This window comes from Pseudonaja textilis, chromosome 2 (genome assembly GCF_049901715.1).
Source record: "Pseudonaja textilis isolate UNSWEBS1 chromosome 2, rPseTex1.2, whole genome shotgun sequence".
In the NCBI taxonomy this organism is placed as follows: Eukaryota; Metazoa; Chordata; class Lepidosauria; order Squamata; family Elapidae; genus Pseudonaja; species Pseudonaja textilis.
Genome location: NC_141991.1, coordinates 245,699,180 through 245,723,353, shown reverse-complemented (window position 1 = coordinate 245,723,353; position 24,174 = coordinate 245,699,180). Strand labels below are relative to the sequence as shown.

Below are 24,174 nucleotides of genomic sequence, written 5' to 3'. Positions count from 1 at the left end.
ATCTCACCAGGCTCAAGGTTGACTCAGCCTTCCATCCTTCTGAGATGGGTAAAATGAGGACCCAGATGGTTGGGGGCAATAGGCTGACACTGTAAGCTGCTTAGAGAGGGCTGTAAAGCACTGTGAAGCGGTATATAAGCCCAAGTGCTATTGCTATTTCCTATCCCTCATGTCAACTCATAAAACATTTTCTATGCCCATTTTATAATTGACTACAGAAGGGGGGGGAGGAGTTTGAAAGAGCAGTGCAGCAGTTTGGAATTGAAAAAAAGATTATACTAACTGACTGGAGTTTCTGCCACGCAAATCTCTAACTGGAGAACATGATTGACGACTCTTGGCTATGGACGTGTTTTGTTGGAGAATATGAATTATGATCCACCCAGATGGGTGGGGGAAAACAAGGGTCAAGGATGACAGTGAATTATCTGTCTCAGAATCAGGTCATGCCAATATGTCGCTCCTAATGAATTCTTTGAAGCTTTTTGAAGTTTGGCTCAAGACTCATGATTTAATAAGGGTGATTGCTGGAATCCTGACACCTCAATTATCTAAATATCCTGTGTTGTAACATATTAGTAAATGCGGTGGTCTCGATACCATTTCACATATAAAACCTCCTTGACAACCACTCACGGTGAAAAGTGCAATATCAAGAAATAGTTCGAGTTAATGGAAACAAGTCTTTATTAAGTAACTTTTTAATATCAGAAAAATAAAACTCTTATAATTCTCTTTACAGCAAATATATAATATCAGTGCTTTGGCCATCATAAGTTAAAGGCCCTTTATCATAAAATATATGCTTTTTTTTAAACTTTACTCAAATTGAATTTATAATCCCTATGACCTTTCTACATATACATAACAAAAAGAGTGTAGTAAAATTAGCAAATACTAAACCATATTGAGCTTTGTCATTCTGAAGTCTGTGGTTTATAGAAACAGTACACGCATCTAATGTTGAATCCTTGGCTTATTAGCTGCAGTGTACAATGCAACAATATACAAAATACATGCTTGGTAAATGAGATTGTTCATATCTACAAGACAAGATTAAGATTTCAATACTGACATTTAACTATCCTACAAGCTATTAGCGTTAAAGTTATGCATCTCATAATGTCATAATAATATTATATGCCATCAAGGCAACTTTTATACTGAAAAAAAATCATAAAATAAAAACCATTATCTGTAAACTTTTTTTTATACGAAATGTAACTCTTTCAAGTGGAAAATAAAAAATAAAGATTTCTGTATATTCACTAGTTCAATACGCATAGAATTTGCTATTCTGAGAAAAATTATTTCATCTTGGGAAGATATTGCTCAAAAAAAGAGAGGGGATAAGAGGAAGGACAGACAGAAGGTTTTTTTTTTTAAAGGAGAAAGAGAGGAAGAGGGAAGAGGAAGAAGAAGAAAAATGAAACCCATCAGAACATCTGAGTGTTCCTTTAAAAACACCAGCAGAGATTTGGGGAAATTCTGAGGATGAAGTGCTGGAAGGAGAAACATCCACAGGGTGAAATGTACATTAAAGAAATCAATAGAGAAGGTCATTTTCCCCCCACTTTGATAGGGGGAAGTATAGTTTTGAAATGAAATAAACCGTTTTGCTGGGTCTCAGTCACTGCTATTTATCACTGATACAAAACGGTGGATGTTATTCCCCCGACATATGATTAAAACTAAAAAAGACAAGTTTCACATAATGTGCAAGTGTGGTTGTAACATAAAAATGATTCACATTTTCTTATACTCTTGATATTCGCTAAAATAGTTAAGAACACCTTGATCACGTGAGCCAATGGAATGTCAGAGCCCTCGTTCTAGACATGAGGGATGCAAACCCCTCCCGACTTCCCCTTCCTCCCACCACAAAGCGGGTGGGGTGGGGTGGATCCGCAAGAAGCAGAAATGGGTGGGGAAGGGGATCCCTACGGACACGCCATGGCATGACAATTCACAGCGTGAATTTCATCTGGTGTGATGAACACGAGGGCACAAAGGGAGGCCCTTCTTTTCCATGGAAGGTAGTAGCAATTCACACGTGGAGAGCATCGTCCAAGATGCTCCCCGCCAATAAATAACCAAACTGCTACAAATGGGGTGCCTCTCCTCCTCCACCCCCCCACTTCCCGTGTCCGGAGCTCCCGTGTCCCTTGGCAATGATTTGAAACAAAGAAGGCTTTCCCAGGCTTCAGCAATGGAAGACCCACACGTTTCCTGATTCGCTTAAAGATGCCTCCAATTGCATACTACTGGATGAGAAGAGGCTCACCCTCGTTCCACGAACCATGATCCGCTTAAAACTTCTCGCTAGGCGACTGCTCGCTCAAATGGCAGGAAACCAATTGACGGGCGGCAAAAGTATTTGCAACCATTAGATAAATGAAGCCTGTTATTGTTGTGTAAAGAGGGAGGGGGGGGAAACTAACGCATCCCCCCCAAACCTGCTCTGAAAAAACTGGCAGTGTAAAGAAGGCAGCACTGGAAGTTATTTTTGAAACATTCATGATCCTTTGCACCGTTTTTCCCCCTCCCTCCCGCCAATAAGGATTTCTACGCTCAGGGGCTATGCGAGACTTCGCTTTCACTGCCGTTACTAGAAATACTTTGTCCAAGATCTGGACAGACTGCAAATGCTCACTGTACGCTCCCTGCTCTTTAAAACAGACCTAAGGCCCTAAAGACCTTCCAACAACACCATGGCTCCTTTCCGGGACTTTGCTAGAGGTACCACAACTGCAACCAAAATGGAGAAAGATTGGCTTAGGCCTATAAGGTTAACTGAACAAAGCCTTTTTTTTTTTTTTTTGGAAAAGAGTACATGCTTTTCAAACAACTGTTAGCCTAATCTCAAGAAAGCCCCAATCACAGTCTGAGTTCATTATAAGTTTACTTAGGGGGTACCATTACATCCAAGCCATTAAGAGTTTAAAAAGTCCATATATAATATCTCTATATATTTAAGAGTGAATTTGAATCGCCTGAGTAACAGCTGTCTGGCAAACTGGACAAGATGGTGCTTCTTTTTCGCAGATCTTGTTGGCACACTCCATGCAGAAAAGGTTGTGGCCACATGGAACCAGGGCAGCGATTACTTCGTTCTCGAAACAGATCACGCAGTCGTGCTTCCGTCTTAACTCTGGAGGGGAACTAGATGTGGAGCCACCGTTGGAAGAGGAGTAGCTGTTGGTACCGTTGGAAAAGGCAGGGATATAGATGGGAAGGCCAACCTGGTTGACGGTGCTGGGCGGGTCGCTTCTCACTCGGCGGGCGAGGGGATGTTCCAAGGTCTCGGGAAAGGTTGGCGACAAGCGAGGGGTGGAAGGCTGGCTCCCTTTCCGCGGAGATTTCACATTACTAGCAGGTTCGCTACCAAAACTGGAGAGTGGGTTGACGGGTTCGAAAGGTGTCCAGATGGTCTGAGAAGGGGTTGGCAAGGAATCGTAGGCGGGGGAGTCGACGGCCAGATCCTCTGCCCCCACGGAAGGCAAAGTCTCCCCAAACCAAAAATTGCCAGTGCCAAATGGACTGGTTGGGCTGAAGTCAGCCAACCTATTGCTTCCAAAGTAGGAATCGGTGGAACCGCTGCCTAGGGAACTGGAGCTGTCGTTCCTGTAATTGGAAATCATCCGGGCGCGACTGGGAGGTGGGACTGGGTTGGAAGTAAGCCAGGCAGATCCAAGGGTTCCTCCTTCAAAACTGACATCTGTACCGTTGTAATGGAAATCATTTTCTTCGTTGAGCTCAATGTAGTTTCCAGTGCGCATGGCGATGTGCATTTCTATCTCTTCCCGGGCCCGGTCTACGTTTTCAGGCATGCCGGTTACCTCAAAAACTGGCTCTTTGTCTCTACTGGGAGTAACTATGTAGGTATGGGTTTGCTGTTGAATTCGTTTGATCGTAGCGCCTTTGGGGCCAACCACCAGCCCGACGACACGGTAAGGCACCCTGACCTGGACTGTAGTCTGGCCTGGCAGGTTGGGGTTACAAGGCAGCCCTCCTAGAGCAGGGCCATTCTTGTTGCGCGAAGCTCTTATCATGGAGAAGTGCTCAGCAGCAGAAAGGATTTCCCTTTTGGCCATGGCGACGTCTTCTTTGCGTCCGGTGACCACGAAAACGGGCTCTTCTCCACGCACAGGAGTCTTGATGTACGTATTGGTTTTGGCTCTTAGGGCCTTTATTTTGCAACCTGCAGCAAGGAGACAGAAACAAACAAAACGAACACTTTTAATAGATTTAATTTCTTTTTTAGCATTTAAAAAAACCCCAACTCATCCTCTAAATTACAGGTAGTCCTCAACTTATGACTGGTAGTTTTTCAATTTTACAACAGATGCCCCCTCCCCAAAAAGGGTAGTTATGACCCATTTCTGAAGTTCCAACGGACGCTGCTCCCTGTGGTCACATGACCACATTTCGGGTGGTTGGCATACAGGCCACATTTACGACTGTTTTCAGCATCTTGTAGTCACATGACCACATTTAGGATGGTTTTGTTTGCTGAAAACCGGTATTAACTTTCAGTTTTTGGCAAAAACTCCCCACGGTGAGCAATGAGATTACTTAATGACTGTGCAATTTGCTTAATGACCACTGAAAAAAAAAAGATTGCCTGTATTTTTACAGTCCCTATGATCCACAATATGTTCAAGCTAAATCCAACAGAATTCTTTTCCTTGTCAAGTCAAGTAACTTCATAGAGGCTGGCATCCCATTCTCTGCAAAAATTGAAGCTTCTGGGAAATAAACACCATATCAGGTGTGACGATTAATTAGCTGAAGGTAGGTTTAGGAGCTTCCTGGCCCACCTAAACAAGTTACTCACTTGTGGTTTGTACAAATAAAACAGAGCTTTTGAAAAACCTGACAGGTGGGCTCCTTAAAAATAATTATTTACAAGCAAATGATCACACAGAAGCCATTTTACTGTTATTTCCTGAATTTTTTCTATCTTTACAATGTCCTTCTCTCCATGAAGCATTACTTTTAATCACTGCATATTAATAATAATTTGACTATGTTAAAATTAATGGCTGAATTAATTAAACAACTAATGACTACATTAAGTAAAGCCAGGAACCTTATCTGAAGGAAGCCAATCAAGGAAAGCTGCCCAAAACAAAAAGATTAAGGCTGACTATAGAATGTAAGGCTGAATAAAACATGAGCATCAATGGGTTAATTGGAAGAATAGGCCAATGCATGGTCAAAGCTTGAAGGATACAGAATACGGGTGTCAAACTCGCCGTGTCACATTGCTGTCATGTGACGTCTTAAGTGCTATGTGAAACCAGGAACTTTCTAGTACTAGAACTTTCTGGATAGATATTTTGGTGGAAAGCATGATTCACCTTGGTCCTAATTGTATCTCCACTTTTGTGTTCAGTTCTGTATAATCAATGCGGCATTTCCAGGGTTTGGCATGAATGCATATGTGACCCAAGGACCAAACTTATGGGGTTGGCTTTCTGCTATAGGGCAAGAAAGAATGACACACTCAGGGTGAGTATTGTATAGAGAAGGCATGCGTTTGAATGGGTCTCAAAACAGAGATAGCATAGCAGCAGCAATAGCACTTGAGAGATAGCATAGCAGCAGCAATAGCACTTGAGACTTATATACCGCTTCATAGTGCTTTACAGCAGTGGCCCCCAACCTTTTTTGTGCCACGGCCCGGTACCGGCATCACAAAATGATCCGCGGCCCGGTACCGGCATCAGCACACATGACAAGGCAAGGCGAGACGAGCGACCGGCCAGCCAGCCGTCCCCCGCTTCTCCCCGCCACCTTCAACTCCTCCTTTGTACCTTTGTTGATGGGCTTCACTTTGGGACGGCTTCAGGACGGTTGCTCGGCTTGCCTTGCCTTGGGTGCTGAAAGAATCCTCACGCCTTAGTTTCGTTCGAAGCCGCCCCCCCCTTCGATGAAACTAAGGCGCAAGGATTCCTTCAGGACCCAAACGCCGCTTTCCAACAGGAAAAGTTCACCTGGAAGCACTTTCTCGTCAAACAAGATGGTGGCGCCCAGCAAACCGGCGGCCCGGTAGGAAATGTTCCATGGACTGGTACTGGTCCGCAGCCCGGTGGTTGGGGACCCCTGCTTTACAGCACTTTCTAGGAGGTTTACATTGTCGGCCTATTGCCTCCAACTATCTGGATCCTCATTTTACCAACCTCGGAAGAATGGAAGGTTAAGTCAACCTTGAACCGGTCAGGATTGAACCCCTTGGTTATGGGCAGAGTCAGCCTGCAATACTGCATTCTAACCACTGCACTACCAGGACTCCGATGAGAGGAGAGATTACAAACCAGAAAGGTCTTAACAGGTGTTAATTAGATTAAAGCACTTAACGATAGGACCAAAAAGCTCAATCAAATGTGAACGCAAACCAAAAGCTGCCTTAGAATGGAATGGGTAGAAACAAGAGCAAGGCCTTGAGACATGGGAGAAAACAAAAAAAAATTAAATGCAACCTTTGATGGATAGGAGCCGGGACAAAAAAACCCACAACAACTTCAAACAAGCTAATGTTTAATTCTATTTACAGGAATAAGAATCCTGGGTACGAGGCAATGTGCAGCCTATATAATTGCCAAGAGTTCCTTTGAAAATGCTCCACGGGGAAAGACCCGTAGGGAAGAAGCAGGTGCAAGAGAGGCAGGACTGTGTTCTATCTCCTGTCCCACGAGGAGAAATCCTTCCCAGTGAGAAGCCTGAGCTAAGAAAGGGGAAGAGTGAGGGAAGATGAAAAGGTGTTCACCTTGGCCTTCAAGGGAGACATGGAAACGATGTGCGAATGTGCACCTGGTGACATTTCCACCGAAGAGCAGAAATGGAAAAATTAAAAAACCTAGAGGCTGTGCTGTCCATGCAAGGAGAAATAGGTCTCCCAGAGTATCTTCATCTCAATCCAACTGCTATGGAAGCTAGCAGTGATGTCTGGATTACAAGAATATTGACATTATGCTTTGAAATAATGCATCAGACCCAACTGCTACCTCCAAAACTTTAAGGTCAGAGAAAAGAAATGGACTTGGTTCCATCTTGTTTATCAACAAGGCAAGATTGTACATAATCTCAAGAATCAGTGCCCCAGAGAGGGTTTAAAAATTTGCATTGCTTTGGTTACAACAACATTAACTCAAGACCATTTACATGCAGCCAATAGTTGTAATACGCTTAATGAGTTTAGACTGAGCAATCTGTTCAATGAGCTCCTAAACTTAGTCTTTAGGCATCTATCATCACAGTGAGCCAATGGCAGCACTGGACTGAAGGAGCAGTCCTAAACCAGATTTTGGGGTGAATGTCCATAACGGAAGTGACTGAAAGACCAGAATGCACAGGCAAAGTCAGACAATGTAACTCTGAGAGAAACAAATGACAGAAGCGGAATGGGACAACTGGCCATGGGACAACTCACTGCGGTCCACTCACTGTGGGACAATTCAAACAGATACAAACATTAAATTAATTTCGACAGGACTGCGACCAGTAATAATAACATAAAAGTCAATCCAGAAATACAATAATTTCAAAAAAAAAAAAAAAAAGGTGGTCACTAATAGTAAAAGTAACTAAATGAAACAATTGATACATCGAATTGACCCATGATGAGTTGGCCACAGTGAATTGGCCTAAATCTGGCGCCAAAGAGCCACCACCCTGGTGGCCAAATGAAAACCGCAATGTCTGGAGCAACTTAGTGAAAGTGCAGCCTTAACAAAGGATACTGTCCCCGAGAGCTGGTGGTTTGTCTTCTGAAAGAAAAGAGGTTGAACAAACTGAACACAAATATTAGTTGATAGGATTACAATGAAGACCCATCTGACATACTAAACCGGAGATGAGAAGAAGGTGCTTGAAGAATTCTTCACAGAATTAAGCTATAAGGATCAAATAAAAGTGGATATTAATCAGAAAATGCACATATCAAAATGACATCTGTATCCTCAACATGAATTCTGAGAAGCCTCGCACAGCAATGGAGAAGTCAAGTGATAGGATTCAATCAAGTAAACAAAATGCTCTCGATGATAGTCCTGTGCAAGCATATCACCCACTTATGTGACACATACAAGCTACAAGGATGAATGTTCATTCCTTGACCCACTAAACTAAAACTCCCAGCAGAACCAGCCAGCATGACTAATTAGATTCATATACAGCCTCCTTTAAGGGATGCAACCACTGGAACAGAAGGAGGAAGGGGAGAAAATGAGTTTGAAGGCTGAAACTGGGCACAAACTACCTTGCCAGCCTAGTGATCTCACCCCAGCCCCCCCTGCACACTGTTCTGTTCTGTTCTGTTCTGCCTGATTTCTTTCTGGATGAGATTGTTTTTCAAATCTGGTGAATGTAGAGACTTTGATTCTTTCCATTTAAGCTTCCGTCACTCTGACATTAAAAAATTACAACACGATAGCAACTTTGAAAAACAGATCTTGAGTGCTACTCAGGTCTGGACTTATAAATAACTTTTAAGGAATATTTTTTTTCTGGGGAGGATGATTAGAGCCTGTTACCCAACCATCAGCTATGGCCCATTTACAACATCTGTTCTGTCAATCATCCTTGGCCTCCAAATCATTGCCACAAAAATGTCAAATACTTTGAAAGCTTCCATGTAGAAAGTGGAGTCATCAAAAACAAATACATGCAAAGTTATTTATTTCAAATACTTTACTTTCTAGCTAGCAGATGTTATATTTCTGTGGCCTACTACGCTATAGCTATACAGAGCAGGGTCAGCTGAACCTAGGCAGAAAGGGTCAGTTTTCTGAACATGAAGTTTGTTAACCTAAACAAAATGAAATATTGCCAATTATACATATGGAATGGAGAAGAGAGGAGTGTGCAATTAATTCCTTTGAAGTCACACTATCGGTTGTAAGCAACTTCCTCTATGAAGCTATATCACAGAAGTGAGTACACCCGCTCACAATTCTGTCAAATATTTAAGTATATCTTTTCATGTGACAACACTGAAGAAATGACACTTGGCTACAATGCAAAGGAGTGGGTATACAGCTTGTATAACAGTACAAATGTGCTCTCCCCTCAAAATAATGCAACACACAGCCATCAAAGCCTAAACCCCTGGCAACAAAAGTGAGTACAGTGGAACCTCGGGTCGCGAACGTTTCTGACCACAACCAAATTGGGTGACGAACAAAACTTTCGGAATTTTTTTGGCCTCTGGTTGCAAATACACCTTCAGGTGGCGGCCAAACACAGCCGCGTCAATTTTCCCTACCACGGCGATTTCCCCTTCCACACCAATTTTGGGGGGTCTGTGCATGCACAGTCGGTCTTGCTTCCGGTCACGACCAAATTGGGTTGTGACCGAAGTCCTGGAACAGATTACAGTTGTGACCAGAAGGTTCCACTGTATACCCCTAAGTGATAATGTCCAAATGGGGCCAAATATTTTTTTAAAATAACTATACATTAAACTTATAATAGCCAAAGCTGTTTGGGGGGTAGAATACAAGGGGCAACAAAGAGAGAATAAATAATTGAGTACTCTTGTGATTGGATTTTATGGTGTTCTGTATTAGGATCTGTGGTTACAAACAATAAAATAAAATAACTTTTGTGAAATATCTTGAAGCAATTGGTCCACAGAGAGTGAAGATAATGGTACTTTTTGGGGGGTGGGGGGGGCTGTCCTCAGTAACCTCAATATCATACTGGCTATACAGTGCTGTATGGTATCAACCTGTATTACTTTTTAAAATGCTGAAAAGACCAAGAGAATCTCTAGATGCATCTGTTTCTACATTGTGACAGAAGCTAGGACAGCAGTGAACAGGTTAAAAAACCAAACACCCGGCAGTATGTGGGCAGATGAGCTATTAAAACCTTCTTTAAAAGTACTAATCGAGAACAGATAAGCATGCCCAGCGATTCAATCACATTTTTCTCTGCTTGCATAACAGCAGGAAAGACCAAATTGTTAGCATGCTAACTACACACAAGCATACTAATAGTTCCCTAAGTCATTAGTCTCCTTGTAAAATCAAAGAGAGCGATTAGAAGATGGTGTGGAAGCCAGAAGCCCTGCTTGGCCTTTCGGTAGCTATCTTTCTTCTTCTTCTGTTTTCTTTCTTTGGGACAGTGGCAAGCCAAGTGTGATTGGCTCAACATTTTGGAAGTAATCATTGTTGCTGGCTAGGATTACTCATTGTAAGGAAACTCTCTCACTCTTTTCCTGGTATGATCTTCCTGTGGTTGACTTCTACCACCGGAAGTAGTTCTGGAACTGCGCCAGACATGTTGGTCCAGATTAAGTCCTAATGCTATTTGAGCTAATAAAAGAGCATAATACCGTAAAACTAAGGGACATATTCTACTATCTCAGAAGGATATTACGCTTGTTAATCATAACACAAAACATTCCACCTACTTTGGCAATTTGACCGTAGCCTTTTAAAGCCCTAGTTCAAGAATTGCTCATCTCTGCAGAAACATACTCCATTTCTTTTCTTTTTTTTAATGCCAGGAGCCATGCTCTATATCTCTCAAAAAGAAGAAACCCAGGAGAAGAGAGAAAACCCACTCAATAATAGCTCCAAAAATACACAACACTATCAAAGACATTATAAGCATTAGCAACTGCTTCTGAATTGGTCCATTTTTATTTTATTGTCTTGCTGTGTGTAAATCACTGTTTCCAAGCAGAAAACTGGAATAGACATTCTCAGCCTATCTGTATCAGCTAAAGGCTGCTATATTTTACTTGAGACTTCTGTGGAACCGAGAAGCACAATATGTGAAGCAACACCTCATTTATTTTCTACCAAGCTCCAGAGGCGAACCGCTTTTACATTTTACTCAAGACTTATAATGTGAATGTAGCTGTGTGATTATTTCTTACAGTTGCATAAAGGTGCTTAAAACAAATAGTATAGCTGACTCGAACTTGGCAAACCAAATATAGTCCTTGACTTACGATCAGTCGCTGAGCAACTGCTCAAAGTTACAACAGATTCCTCCCCAACCCTTAGGAACCCTTGAAGGAAAATTGCATGGCTGGAATTACCTTTCCACCAGACTCCACATAAAGTTGCTTTGGCCTCAGTGTTTTAACATGAGTGGATGGAGGAGAGTATTTGTAGCTCAGGGTTGAAATGAGAGGTCCTTGATGCTCTCGGAGCTTAGTTGAGTGTTACCTAGTTTTGGTCATGAAATGTCTCCAAGAAAGCAGCCAAGCTCAGAGAGCACCAAGGATCCAAGGGTTATGGGGCCTTTATTTCCTTCTCAGTCACTGAGCATACCAGGGATTTGGGAAGGATGCTGGGGATTAAATGGCACAGCAGCTGAGTCAGACTACAATCAGGACATCCCTTCTCTGTGCATGCTCAAAGCCATGGTTAGCTTATTATTTCAAGCATGTAGGAAACAGATTCCAGAGCTATGACCCACAGGAAAAGAGGTGAAGGAAATGTTAAGACAAGGGACACCACGATGCTAAAACAAACAAACATCGCTTTCATCCTGAAACGTAATGTATAATTTCTTCTTTTGCCAGTTGGCTTCTTCAACAATCCTAAAAGGAATTTTTTTTTTTAAAAAAAAACACCATAGGCCTTTACAATCAGGTATTTCAAATCTTTGCTATATGTATCAGGTAAAATTCCCAATAAAAATATCTCTGGTTTCAAATCTATATGTTTTTTTGTCATTTTTTCCAACCACATGTGGATTTAGGTCCAGTATTTTCTAGCGTCCGCACAAGTCCACCACATATGGTAATATGAGCCAACTGAGCCATATGTAAATGTAGTAACAGCGACTAGGATTGTATTTGCTAAAAACTGGAAAAATGAGAGAATACCATCGCAGGAGGAAATCATTAAGAAAATATTGGAATGTGCTGAAATGAGTAGATTGACATTTGAAATTAGAGAACAAGAAGATAAACAATTTTATAAAATTTGGGACCTTTTCTATCAATGGTTAGATAATAAAATACAATAATGAAATATGTAGATTTTTAGTAAATAATAAATATATAAAGATGTACTTCTTTTTTATTATATCTACAAAATGTTTTTAGGATAGATTTGGAAGGATTATATGAATTGCTTTAAAATAAATTAAGTAAATTATGGTTGTAAAATATGAATGAATAAAACTATAGTCAAATGATTGATTAATAATGATACTAGGGTGTTCAATTTTTGATTGATAATATGAGCTATTATGCAATGTAACTGTAACTGAAGACTACGAAATGGATGCACAAAAAAATTTGTAAACCAACTGGCACACTGCTTGTATACCTATGGAAGAAAGTTTGATGTTTTTATGTTTTGTTCTTTTGTTTTTAAAAACCAATAAACTTTACAAAAAAAACACTATAGGCTTTTTGTACAACTTCTCCAAGTTTTTTTTTTAAAAAAATTTCAGATATAGTCTAAACACAGCAGTTGCTCCTAATGAAGACTTGATGATGTTTTCCCATTTGCAGTGTTGCTCTCTGCCAGATAACATCAACTAGTTTCCCAGATTCCAGGCTATAGTATATAAAGGAGGTGTTATGAAAGGGAATAACAACATTTAACATAAACCTGCTTATTACCAACTCACTCCTTGCTAAGACAGCCAATCTTGAGGCTAATTAACAAGGGAAGTCTTGTTTTCCGGTTTTAAGAGATGAAGTTATTACTGGTGTCTGATGAAAGGCAAATTGGAGCTGAGCTGACAAATTCATTTTTGCCATCACCATCCCTACATAAGATATACAACATGAAAGAAGCAACAGCAGCGCCACATTACCATTATCCCTCTTGCGCTGGAGAATAGTTACACTTCCTAAATTCTTATTATAATCTCTCAGGACATTTTTTTAAGCTTAGGTAGGTTACCTAAAGGTGGCAGTCGAAGTGCTTGACCACTAGATAGTTTTAAGGATTACATTCTTGCAAGAACATGAATTTGAGGGACAGTGGTACTACTGATGGGCATCACACACTAATTTATTTATATTACATATTTCTAAATCGCCCCTCCCCCTCAAAGGGGATCATCAATTGCTGCAGGTTAATACAGGTAGGTGGTCTTAGAGGATAAGCAATATAATTGTCATCTATGGTGCCTTAGAAAGTCAACTTAAGAAAAAAAAAAGTTGATCCACCAATTGAACAGACGCTTTCAGAAATCCGGTTTGATGAGGCCATTTTTCTGTTGTAATTTAACTTTCTGTATCGCTGTGTTTAAATGAACAGAAATTTATTATGATTGATGAAAATCCATAAAAGAACACTTTGACTACATCACTCAGTCTAGATATATAAAAGCGAAATACCACTCATGCATCATCACAAAATCTCCAGAACCGTAAAGCCTACAAACTTGAAATTTGGCACGCATGTTCTTCTTGGCTTCTAGGTGCTTGCTAAGAAAGGATTTTTTGAAATGACTATCAGAGCATTAGTATTTCCCATATTATTATTATTAACAGGCTGTGATGCTAAGGAGTTCTACTCCCCCTCCCCACCTGAAAAGAAATCTGTTCCAAATGCAAAACACAAGCAGAGGAGATGAGTTTCAGTTTCAGTTTAGCAACCAGCTTTAGTACAGATCATTTGAGCTAAGCCATGCCCAGGCTCCTTGCTGTCTCCTTCTTGCTCACATAGCAAATACTGCTTCAGTGTCCAAACAGCCCTCAGCTCTCTCACACGCTAGCCAGATGAATACCGATGGATGCTGGTAGGCAGAGGCACAATTCCCCCCCACACACTTATTTCCCCCCAAAAAACTTAGCTCGATCACATACTTTTGTAGTATGGCATGAGTTTAGAGCTAGTACTCTATAACATTGAGTAACTTTGAAAACGCAGAACACTCAAGAATATCAACCAAAGTTGTCTAATGTGCTCCAAGAAACAGGTCCACTGGGAGAATTTTCACAAGTTATTCATGTATCAAAATCCTTGCACAGAATCAGATAAAGTCAAGGTTTTTCAACTCCTTGTCCGCCTTACCAACCATCACAGATAATCCTATTCTTCTACATGCAAGAGCAAAAGTAACATTGTAAATAGCTAAACGAAGATAACAGTTTGGTATGTGATATCCATAATTCAGAAATCATTTTGTTTTTCCACTCCCAGACAACTTTTATTCATAGGAACCCACGGAGTCTCTACAATCACTTCCCATAGGGGCTTTTTAAGTGTAAACTCCTGGTATGTAAGCCAGCGAAAGAAATCAGATTGCTGGCCACTGAAAATACAGCTCACAGATGTCATGTATTTTCCACAACTACAACAACCAGAAAACTTTTCCTAACCTGCTGAAAGCTGAGATTCACCGAATGTTATGTTTTTCAATATTTCAAGTGGATCTGATTGAACCCTGAAATAATATATATTGGAGATTCATGGGATCATCAGATTTACCAAGTAGGACCTGAGTATGGTCAAGTCCTTCCTTGTTAAAATACGAACATTTCACACAACCATCTTTGAAATGGAACCATAGCTCACCACTGAACTATGAAGATTAACTGCTGTGTGAAATACATGACAATAATCTTCCAAAATTTATGAGTCATATGAGATTCAAGCATGCAGAAATGATAGTTGATGGAATTAAAAGCCAAGTGCAATGGAATTCATATAAACATATTATGAATTAGTTTAGATTTTGAACAGTTTTCCCCCGTGGGCTTGGCTATGACCTCAGGGGAAAAATAACCTCATATGAGGAAGCATTATATGAAGTGGCTGCAAATACGTGTCCATCTAATTAAGAACCCCATTATTTCCATAGTTGTTAATTTCAGAGCTGCTAGAATTGCAACTACTTATGAATTGGATAAACATATATTTCACATGATTCAAAATGACACTTGCTTCAACTATATCTTTTTTAATGGTTAGATACAAATATACTTCAGTCACAGGAAGTGTTTAAAAATTCAGGAAACAAGGAATTCTACCCCAAATAAAGCTGTAAAGGAGAATGAAATATGAAATGGCATCTCAGAAGAATATTCATGTCTTATATGGTCTTTTTAAAGAATATTTTTAAAGGTTTCAACTTATTTAAAGGAACAATTCAGAATCAATGCTCCAAATAAGGCATTTGTTTCAAGCTAGCAACGCTAAAATAACTTGAACCCTAAAGCAACAGAGGAGGGGATCATATTTATAGGTTGTTACCAATAACTTTCTCAAGAAGGATTTTGTAGGCCAAATTTGAGTAAGTCAAATACAGTATATGCAGTCTCTGTTGGTTTAAAGCAGGGGTGTCCAACCGTGGCAACTTGGCTGAGGAATTCTGGGAGTTGAAGTCCACAAGTCTTAAAGTTGCCACGGTTGGACACCCCTGGTTTAAAGGCTGCAGTGAACTTTGTGTGACTTGCTTTTCTATAAGCAGCATGAACAATGCACATTGCAGATTTAAAGTTTTCAGTTTGCTCCTTAAAACCCACCAATCTGAACAACAACAAAAAGCATGAAGCAAAATAAAACTAAACTCCTAGCCTAAATTTTTGGGCCTGCTGATTGCAGAAGCTCACTGAAGGCTAAACTAGTGCTACATCTTGAGGAGAGAGTAGACTAATGCATAACTGAGAGCTAACCAATCTGGAGTCACCCCTGCTGCAAATATGTGCCCTGCCAAGAGACCAATAATATGCTAGCCAGGAGGGAGGACATATTAAAACCGCATCTTTCTTTTATACAGGCAGTTCTTGACTTATGACTGCAATTGAGCCATAAAGGATCAGCACGTGATTGACCCCCCCTTTTTTGCAGCTATTGTTAAACAAACTCATTGTTTGCTATGGGTGATTTTAGCTGGAAGCTGAAAGTAAACTCCAGTTTACAGCAAAAACGGAAGTTGCAGTCATGTGACTGTGGGAAGCTGAAAATAGCGGTAAACACAGGCCAGTTGCCAAGGGCCTGAAATGAAATCATGGGATCGTGAGAAGGGAAATTTTGGAATCGGGTTGTAAGTAGCAGGGGGTGGTGGTGGTGTTGTTCTCATAACTTAAAACAGTTGCTAACAAACCAGTATTAACTCAAGGAGTTAATACTGGGAGAAACGGGACGACATTATGATATCAGCTAACTTCAGAATCACAGGAAAATGGCAGACATGGACCTATAACTGGGCTGAGCCTTGGAGATATGGAAGTTATAACAGGTAGTCCTTGACTTACAACAGTTCATTTAGTGACCATTATAATGGCACCCCAAAAAAGTGACTAGTCACCGTTTTTCACACTTACGACCATTGCAGCCTCCCCAAGATCACGTGATTAGAATTCAGATGCTTGGCAACTAGTTCATATTTATGACGGTTGCAGTGTCCCATGTGATCAGCTTTTGTGACCTTGTGACAAGCAAAGTCAATGGGGGAGCCAGATTCACTTAACAACCAGGTTACTAACTTGTCTGCTGCAATGATTTACTTAAGAGGGGCAGAAAAATCATAAAATGGAGCAAACTCACTTAACAAATGTTTCACTTAGCAACCTAAGTTTTGCACTCAATTATGGTCATATATGTTTTGTTAAGTATTACAAAAGGCAGCAGTTTCTTCAGCTACAGAAAAAGGCAAACTCTTGTACATAAGCCAATAGTATCCTTGGCTTCTTTAAAAGCAAGAGTGGGAAAATCAATGCCTCAATAAGCTAACAAGCAAGTCTTCCCCAGCATCCTAAGATGATGCCATTTTAAAAAACCTTTTAATTTATGAGTGGGATTGTGACAGAGGTGGTATTCAGCAGGTTCTGACCAGTTCTGGAGAACCGGTAGCAAAAATTTTGAGTAGTTCGGAGAACTGGCAAACGCCACTTCTGACTGGCCCTGTCCCCATCTCTTCTCTGCCTCCTGAGTCCCAGCTGATTGGCTGGGTTCTTCTTTGGTTGCCCTGCACAGGAGAACGGAGCTGGAAAGCAGGTTAGTAGGCTGGGGAGGGAATCCGGTTTTGCAGTATCCTTCCTCCAGGAGTGGGGAGGGAATGGAGATTTTGCAGTATTTTTCCCCAGCCATGCCCACCAAGCCACAGCCACAGAACTGGTAGTAAATTTTTTTGAACCCCACCACTGGATTGTGAAATACAAAATGCTCTTTTTCTCAGCCTTAAAGCTTTGCCAAGCCACCAAAAATGGTATGAAATTGGCATCCTAAATGGTAACTTTGGGTCATAGTTAAAGGACTTTAAGGAAAAGAATAGGAATGGCTTCTGCTGCCCTTTGTCACCCTTAAATTTTACCTCCAATAAAACAGAATAAAAATGTGGAATAATTTCAGTTTTGCCCCCTTCTAGAAATTATAATCTCTACAGCTCCTAGAAGGTTAGGAAAGCCAAATTCTCTCCTTGGAAAAATTGCTTAATCTGTTTTCAAACCTTTTATTTTTCTTAATAGCACAGCTGTTATTACCACCAGAAATCTTCATATTTGAGATAGTTAGGGAATTGGATGATTTGGTTTCTCCATATCAAATGCCTTTTGCCTATCTGGCACTCATGAACACAGTGTTCCTCAATCTTCATTAAGATATGGGAAAATACAGTATAAACACTGACTCAACTCCATATGCTGCTATGAATGTATTTGTTTTTCCATAATAGTCACTTATTTATCTTACAAATAACCTCTTTCTAAAAGGGCTTGAGAAGAGTAATTTACTACCACTTAAAATAACCATTCCTTTGTACTGAAGATAGTCCACACTTTTTAAAAAATAAAGTCCCACCCCCCAGGTATGCCGGGGAAAGCTGTCTGAGGAATTCTGGGAGTTGAAGTCCACAAGTCTTAAAGTTGCCAAGGTTGGAGGATCCCTTGTCTAGGATACTTACAGAGCAGTTTAAAGTGCAAGCGAGGAACTATTTTTCATTCATCATGAGAATAAGAACCTCAGTGTAAACATTTGCAGCCAGAAAGGTCATTTCAATACCCCAGCTAAGAGTTTCTCAGCCACCAACCACTTTAAGCTCCAGAAGCTCTGCATCCCGTCTGCAGCTGTGGGCAGGCATCATGCTGCTTGCTAAAATGCACAGCTTTTCCACCCAGCCACATCCACCTGTTCCCTTTCGCCGGATTAGTCCACCTTAAATGGAAAGGAAGCACTCCCCCCCCACCCCCCCAAAAAAGACTGACTCCATTTCTGCAACTGTTGATTTCCTGAGAGCAAACAAAGTGAAACCAACCGACCCCAAAATCTCTTTACTTGCCTCGAAGGAAGAGAAACAATTCAAGTTAAAGTAGAATGGCTGCTACTTTTTGTTTTGTTTCTTAACTTCTGAATAGAGATAGCAAATTTTTTGGGCTTCCTTGAAAAGTAGATAATGTATTTTCTTTTATCATTTGTTTTTTTTTTATTATTTTAATTGACCTTATTTCATGTTTCTAGGCCGGGGGTGTCAAACTCGATTTCACTGAGGGCTGCAGCAGGGTTGGGTTTGATCTTGGGTGGGGGGTGGGTGGGCTGGGCGTGGCCAGGATGGACATGGGCAGCTCGACCTCACTTGTGTTGGGGGCGCCTCTGGTGGCCTAAGCGCACTGCCAGCGAAAACGGACTCCCTAACTCTGTTTTTGGCTGCAACGGCCTCCTGCAACCCTCTCTGCCAACTCGGGAGGGCTGTGGGCTCCATTTTCACTGGCAGAGGCACTGCGAACCAATCCTTTGCTGTTTCCAGGGCAACCCTGCAGGCCAGATCTAAGCACTCCACGGGCCAGATCCGGCCCACGGGTCTTGAGTTTGACATCCCTATTCTAGACTGTCCATCTCCTTCAAGGTGGGCTATATTTAGAGAGTGAAGACATTGAACCTCTGGAATGGCATTTCTCAATCTTGGGCATTTTCAGATGTATGGACTTCAACTTCCAGAATTCCCTGCAATGGCCATGCTGGCTGGAGAATTCTGGGTACAATACTGAAGGCATTATGAAGTTGCCAAAGTTGAGAAAAATTACTCTAGAAGCAGCTGGATCATCATTCACATTCATTCACCGATGAAGATAAATGAAAATTCAAATGAGGTGACTCCAGTATATAAAATAGGGTATGGGAATGATAAATAATCTGTGGAATACAGATCTATTAAGTCTGTCTTGTCTGTATTTTTACAAAGCTATGATTACCAGATCTGAGCTGCAATACCCAGGCTTGGACTACTACTATTGTAAGTACTCCCTGACTTACGACTGGTTGCTTACTGACCATTCAAAGTTATGATGGACACCCCCCCCCCAAAAAAAAGTATTTACAACACAATTCCAATGGTTGTCCCTCATGGTCATATGATATTTTGGCAACCAGCCCACATTTATGGCTGTTTTATGGTTCCGTAGCCATGTGACTGATTTGCAGAGTTTTTACAGAAAAGCGGTATTTACTTCCAGGTTTCGGCAAAAATGCCCCGGAGCAAATAATGGATTCACTTAGCAGCCACTGCAAAAATGGGAGTAAAATGGACTTGGTAATATGGATGATCTGCTTTACAATTGTCACAATTTATGATTGTAATAGTTAGGTCCTCAGCTGAGGACGATCTGTACATATCTTGCTGATATCCATTGGTTTTTCTAGATTTTGGCAGTCTAGATTTGGTAGCCTGACACAAAAAAATTACTATCTTAATTATCTACATACCAAAACTTGACAGACTTCCTGTTTAGAATCTAAATCACATTAAAATAATGGGAAGAGGAAATGATTGGACAAAATCATGAATGTACATTTATCCGAAGCTATTAGGTCTTGAAAACTCACTAGTAATGATGGACTGGGGTCAATGTACCGTCAAGTACCAGCTGGAACACAATAACCACGTGGAAGGGTCAGAAATCTAGAAACATCTGGTTGGTCACGATGAAAAGCAAAATGCTGGACCTAAGATGGACCTCAGACAGTTTAGAAGCGTGCACAAGCCTTGTTATCAGGAATGGTTGGAACCAACATCCTACCCAAGATTTGCTTCTCAGCCAATATATCAGGTCCTGCCTCTGTAAGATAAACAGCACCAAAGCTTGTTTGCCCTTAATATTTAACACTCCGTAGGCTCTGTCTGAGTTCTACCATTATCACCTTGCTTTGACTCTGCTAACGGTTTTATAGCATGTTGTCTTAAAGCAGACTAAAACTATGTGCTCCACTTTAGCACATCTGAGATACCCAACAAAGAAACAAAAGACGTCTAGCGTTTGCTCTCTATCTTGTAGCACCAAACAAGTCTATGCTTGTTTCTGCAATCAAGCTACTATGACGGACTCCAAAACGAAATGTTTGCGTTTTTACAGATGTGATTACGGGAGTATAGCATACAAGGAAATAATGATCAGACAGACAATAGAATATGTAAGTATCTCTTAGATTTAACTCATCATTTTAGGGAGAGGTCATTTTCACCACAGGTGCTGAAGACCCATGGAAACACTCCAAACCAGGCCAGAAACATGCTGGTTTGCAAGGTAGTGAATGACAGTCCCAAAGGTACTTTTTTCAAGAGGCAACTGGATTTTCTTGTTTTTTCTTTGAAGGCGTTTCGCTTCTCATTCAAGAAGCTTCTTCAGCTCTGACCAGATGGTGAGGGATTGAAAGGACTGAGAATCTCCATAGACATAGTGAATGATACCTTTGGGGAAAGCCTACTAAAGAAAATGCCACTGCCTTGAATGATAGGCCCATAAAGGAAAAGCAGAGGGGTTCACCCCCCCTCAGCCAGTTTTATTTCCATATGGAGCATTCAAACAGGGATGGTATGAGCATCCTCTCCTCTGTCACTCAACTCATTGGCTAACATGAAATTCCTGACTTGGGAAGTAATGTCGAAGCCATGCAAATTTAAAGCCATGCAACATGGACATCGTCACATGTTATCACATTCTGGATATTGTACCAAACTTTTAGAATTAACGATTGTTCTTTGCTTGTTCCGGGTTTCAAATAAAACAGAAACTGCACGGGTAAGTAGTAAGGTTGGTATACACCAGGGGCCTCCAAACTTGGCAACTGGCTGAAGAATTCTGGGAGTTGAAGTCCACAAGTCATAAAGTTGCCAAGTTTGGAGACCGCTGGTGTACACTGTTCCTGCTGTAGTTCCTAGCAAGGCCCATCTCTCTGGTCTTCCTGCTCCTGAATTTCCCTGCACTTTTCTTCCCTCCCTTGCTGACGTCCTTAGATTTTTCCTCGCTCCTCTGAACTGTTTCTGCCCAAAACAGGAAGAGTGGCGCATTGTTCTTCTATGCCGGAATGAAAACACCTGACAACACTTGCATACTTTGGTTCAGGCATGGATCACCTTAAAAGTGTTTGTTCCATACAAAGAACACTTTGCACATTACTACTGTGCAACTAAACGAGAGCCAGTTTGGTGCAGCCGTTAGGGCACCAGGCTAGAAAATGGGAGGCCGTGAGCTCTAATAGCACTTAGACTTACATACTGCTTCATAGTGCTTTACAGCCTTCTCTAAGCGGTTTACAGAGTCAACATACGGTCCCCAACAATTTTACCCATCTCCGAAGGACGGAAGGCTGAGTCAACCTTGAGTCTGGTGAGATTTGATCTGCTAAATTACAGGCAGCCAGCTGTCAACAGAAGTAGCCTGCAGTACTGCACTCTAACCACCGAGGCTCTACTCCTGCCTTATGCATGAAGCTAGCCAGGTGATCTTGGGCCAGTCCTTCTTCCCAGCCTAAGGAAACAGGCAATGACAAACCACTTCTGAAATCTAGCCGAGAAAATTGCAAAGACTTGTCCAGGTCGTGGCCAGGGATCAAGACTGACTCAAAAGCATGTGTGCACCCACCTACACATCACTCGGCTATTCAGACTGTAATACCCAAACATCCTAGCCACAGTGACAGATGCCAAAGGCTCAACTGCTGGTACATCTGAAAGACACCAAGTTACTAAACCACTTATCCTTATGCTAACACTTAAAAGAACGAATGTTTCAGCAAATTCTCTTTCAAGTGAAGATCCCTCTATACCTAAGGACTGAACAAAATTTACACAGCAAAACCCCGTGAAGCCTACTTCCTACTGATATCAGGAGACAAGATGAATCAGGGTTTTTTTTTTTTTTAATCCCCCTGCTCGAAAAAAAATGGAACTTGCATAATTTTCTGCAGATCTGAATGCCAGATACAAGGATATACTGGCTTGGCTAGTCTTGCAATGCAATCATTATGAGCAAAAAGAAGTACTGAAGTAATTATAACCTTGATTATACAAATGGGGTGGAGCACAATTTGGTGAAAAGCACGGTGATTTTCTACGCGTGCAAAAGGGGGAAGACTTCAAACGCGTACCACAGAAATGAGAAGCCCCTGGCTTCAGGGTCTCCTTTCTTTGACCTCTTGGCTTCGCCAGCACTTCCCCAGCACACTGATGAGCACCACCTCAATCTTCAATCTTTTATTTGTTGTGGGTTTTGCATCCTGGCGGCTGGAGCAGTCTGTGCTATTTTCATGTGTTACGGTTTCCTTCCTCATTGCTTCTCAGCATTTTCTGTGGCATTCCACGTTTGGAACTGGTATAATTAATTAAGCTGGATGGGTCTCCAACTCCCTCCCCAGACTGCCTCTATGTAATCCGGAGCTGACCCTGCAGGAATAATTTTTTTTTTAAAAAAAGCAAAGTATGGCTTTTTATGCCTTCTGATTTGGGAATAACTATTCATTGACTGTAAGTGAAGAAATCCTTCTGGCAGATACTGAAAGACCTGTTTCTGAATTATGAATCACTTCTCTAGATTGGTTGTGGAAATCTGTAACTTAAAATGGATCTCTGAGTCAATGACTTATTTTAATGTAGACATACCATTCGAGAGCAGGTGGTAAACTGCAGATATTTGAAAATTTAATGACACAGCAGCATATAATTACTGTACTGAGACAGATGAGGCATTACATTTAATAGTATTTAAGAAAACAGCACAGGTTTTTAAGATTTAGTTTAATCTAAATCTATCTTAGCCTCAGAAGCGAATTAGAACAATTCTGAAATTGTTTAACTAGAGTTCAAAACTTAAATTAGACCATATAGTTATGTTCACCTGTAAATGTTTAAAAAAACAAGAATCAGCTATAAAGTGTCGAGTATAAATATTTTAGATAAGTCTATAATATAACTAATGCAAACATATTTTAGAGCTAAACCTATGCTAATCACTTTTGAGAGTCTACTATTGATCATTTTCAATCAACATACAACACAATGTCAGTTTTTAAAGAAAAGTTATAGCTTGATACATAAAGTGAAGCATAAAGGCACGAACAGTTTTTATGCAGACAGTCCTCAACTTATGACCATCATTTTACAATCATTTGGAGTAACCATGGCTGTGGAATGGGTGCGCTTTAGGGCCCGTAAAGCGTTCCATCTGTTTTAAAATTCATGCTCCTTGTGGTTACCTTACAACATTTTGGATGCTTGCCTTTATGACTTCCTGCAGTCGTGTGGCCATAATTTGCAATATATTTTCCTAGTTTCCAGCATTTTTTTTTGCTGGTTTCCACTAAAACCACGTCTAATCGGAATAATAGGTTTGCTTAACAACCGTGGTGATTTGCTGAATGACCATCACAGAAAGTATAAAAAAAACCCCAGGTCTGTGGGTGCCTCAATTTATGACTGCAATGACTTACGACCAGATGTTCAGGCCAGAAAGTGTTAGAAAACTGATTTTTGTGCCAGTCACCCTCTCTCAGCTCCATCAACCTAACAGAGTTAGGTTGTGTGGAAAAGAGGAGGAGGAAAAAAGTGTATGTTCTGAGGGTTGAGTTATTTCCAAAACAGGAAAGATGGAATAAAAATAACTGGGCTAAAAATAATGAAATAAAAAAAAACTTTCAATAAAATATGCCTCACTTTTAAAAACATGCAGAAAGTCCCATCTTGAGCTCTCACAGCTGCCAAACAAAAGCAGTATCACCTACAGCCAGCATGTGCCAAAAGGCTCTGAAACCAGAGACGATCTGAGCAGGAATCACTGGTAGAACTGCCTCGATCAGCACAATTCCTTAGCCCAGACCGCAGGCTCTAGCCGATCTTCTTGTCTCAAAGTGTTAACCTCATCTTTCACCTCCTCCTTTTCCTTCACCAGGCTTTCGTTGTGTTGTGTTGTCCCACAATTTTGCAGCAAGTATCCCTCTCAGATTAGTTTCGATCTCTAGTTCTGTCCCAAGATCG

At 41.0% G+C, this 24,174-nt stretch overlaps 1 protein-coding gene across 1 annotated transcript in view; it reads right to left on the bottom strand.

The window, feature by feature from the left end:
• Positions 1-669: 669 nt before the first annotated feature.
• Positions 670-24,174, bottom strand: part of MEX3C (mex-3 RNA binding family member C) — a 33,766-nt gene continuing 10,261 nt past the window's right edge. The window contains exon 2 of the mRNA XM_026715041.2: positions 670-4,201. Within this exon, the coding sequence (XP_026570826.2) occupies positions 2,973-4,201 (1,229 nt within the window). The 3' untranslated portion in view covers positions 670-2,972. The remainder of the gene's footprint in view (positions 4,202-24,174) is intronic.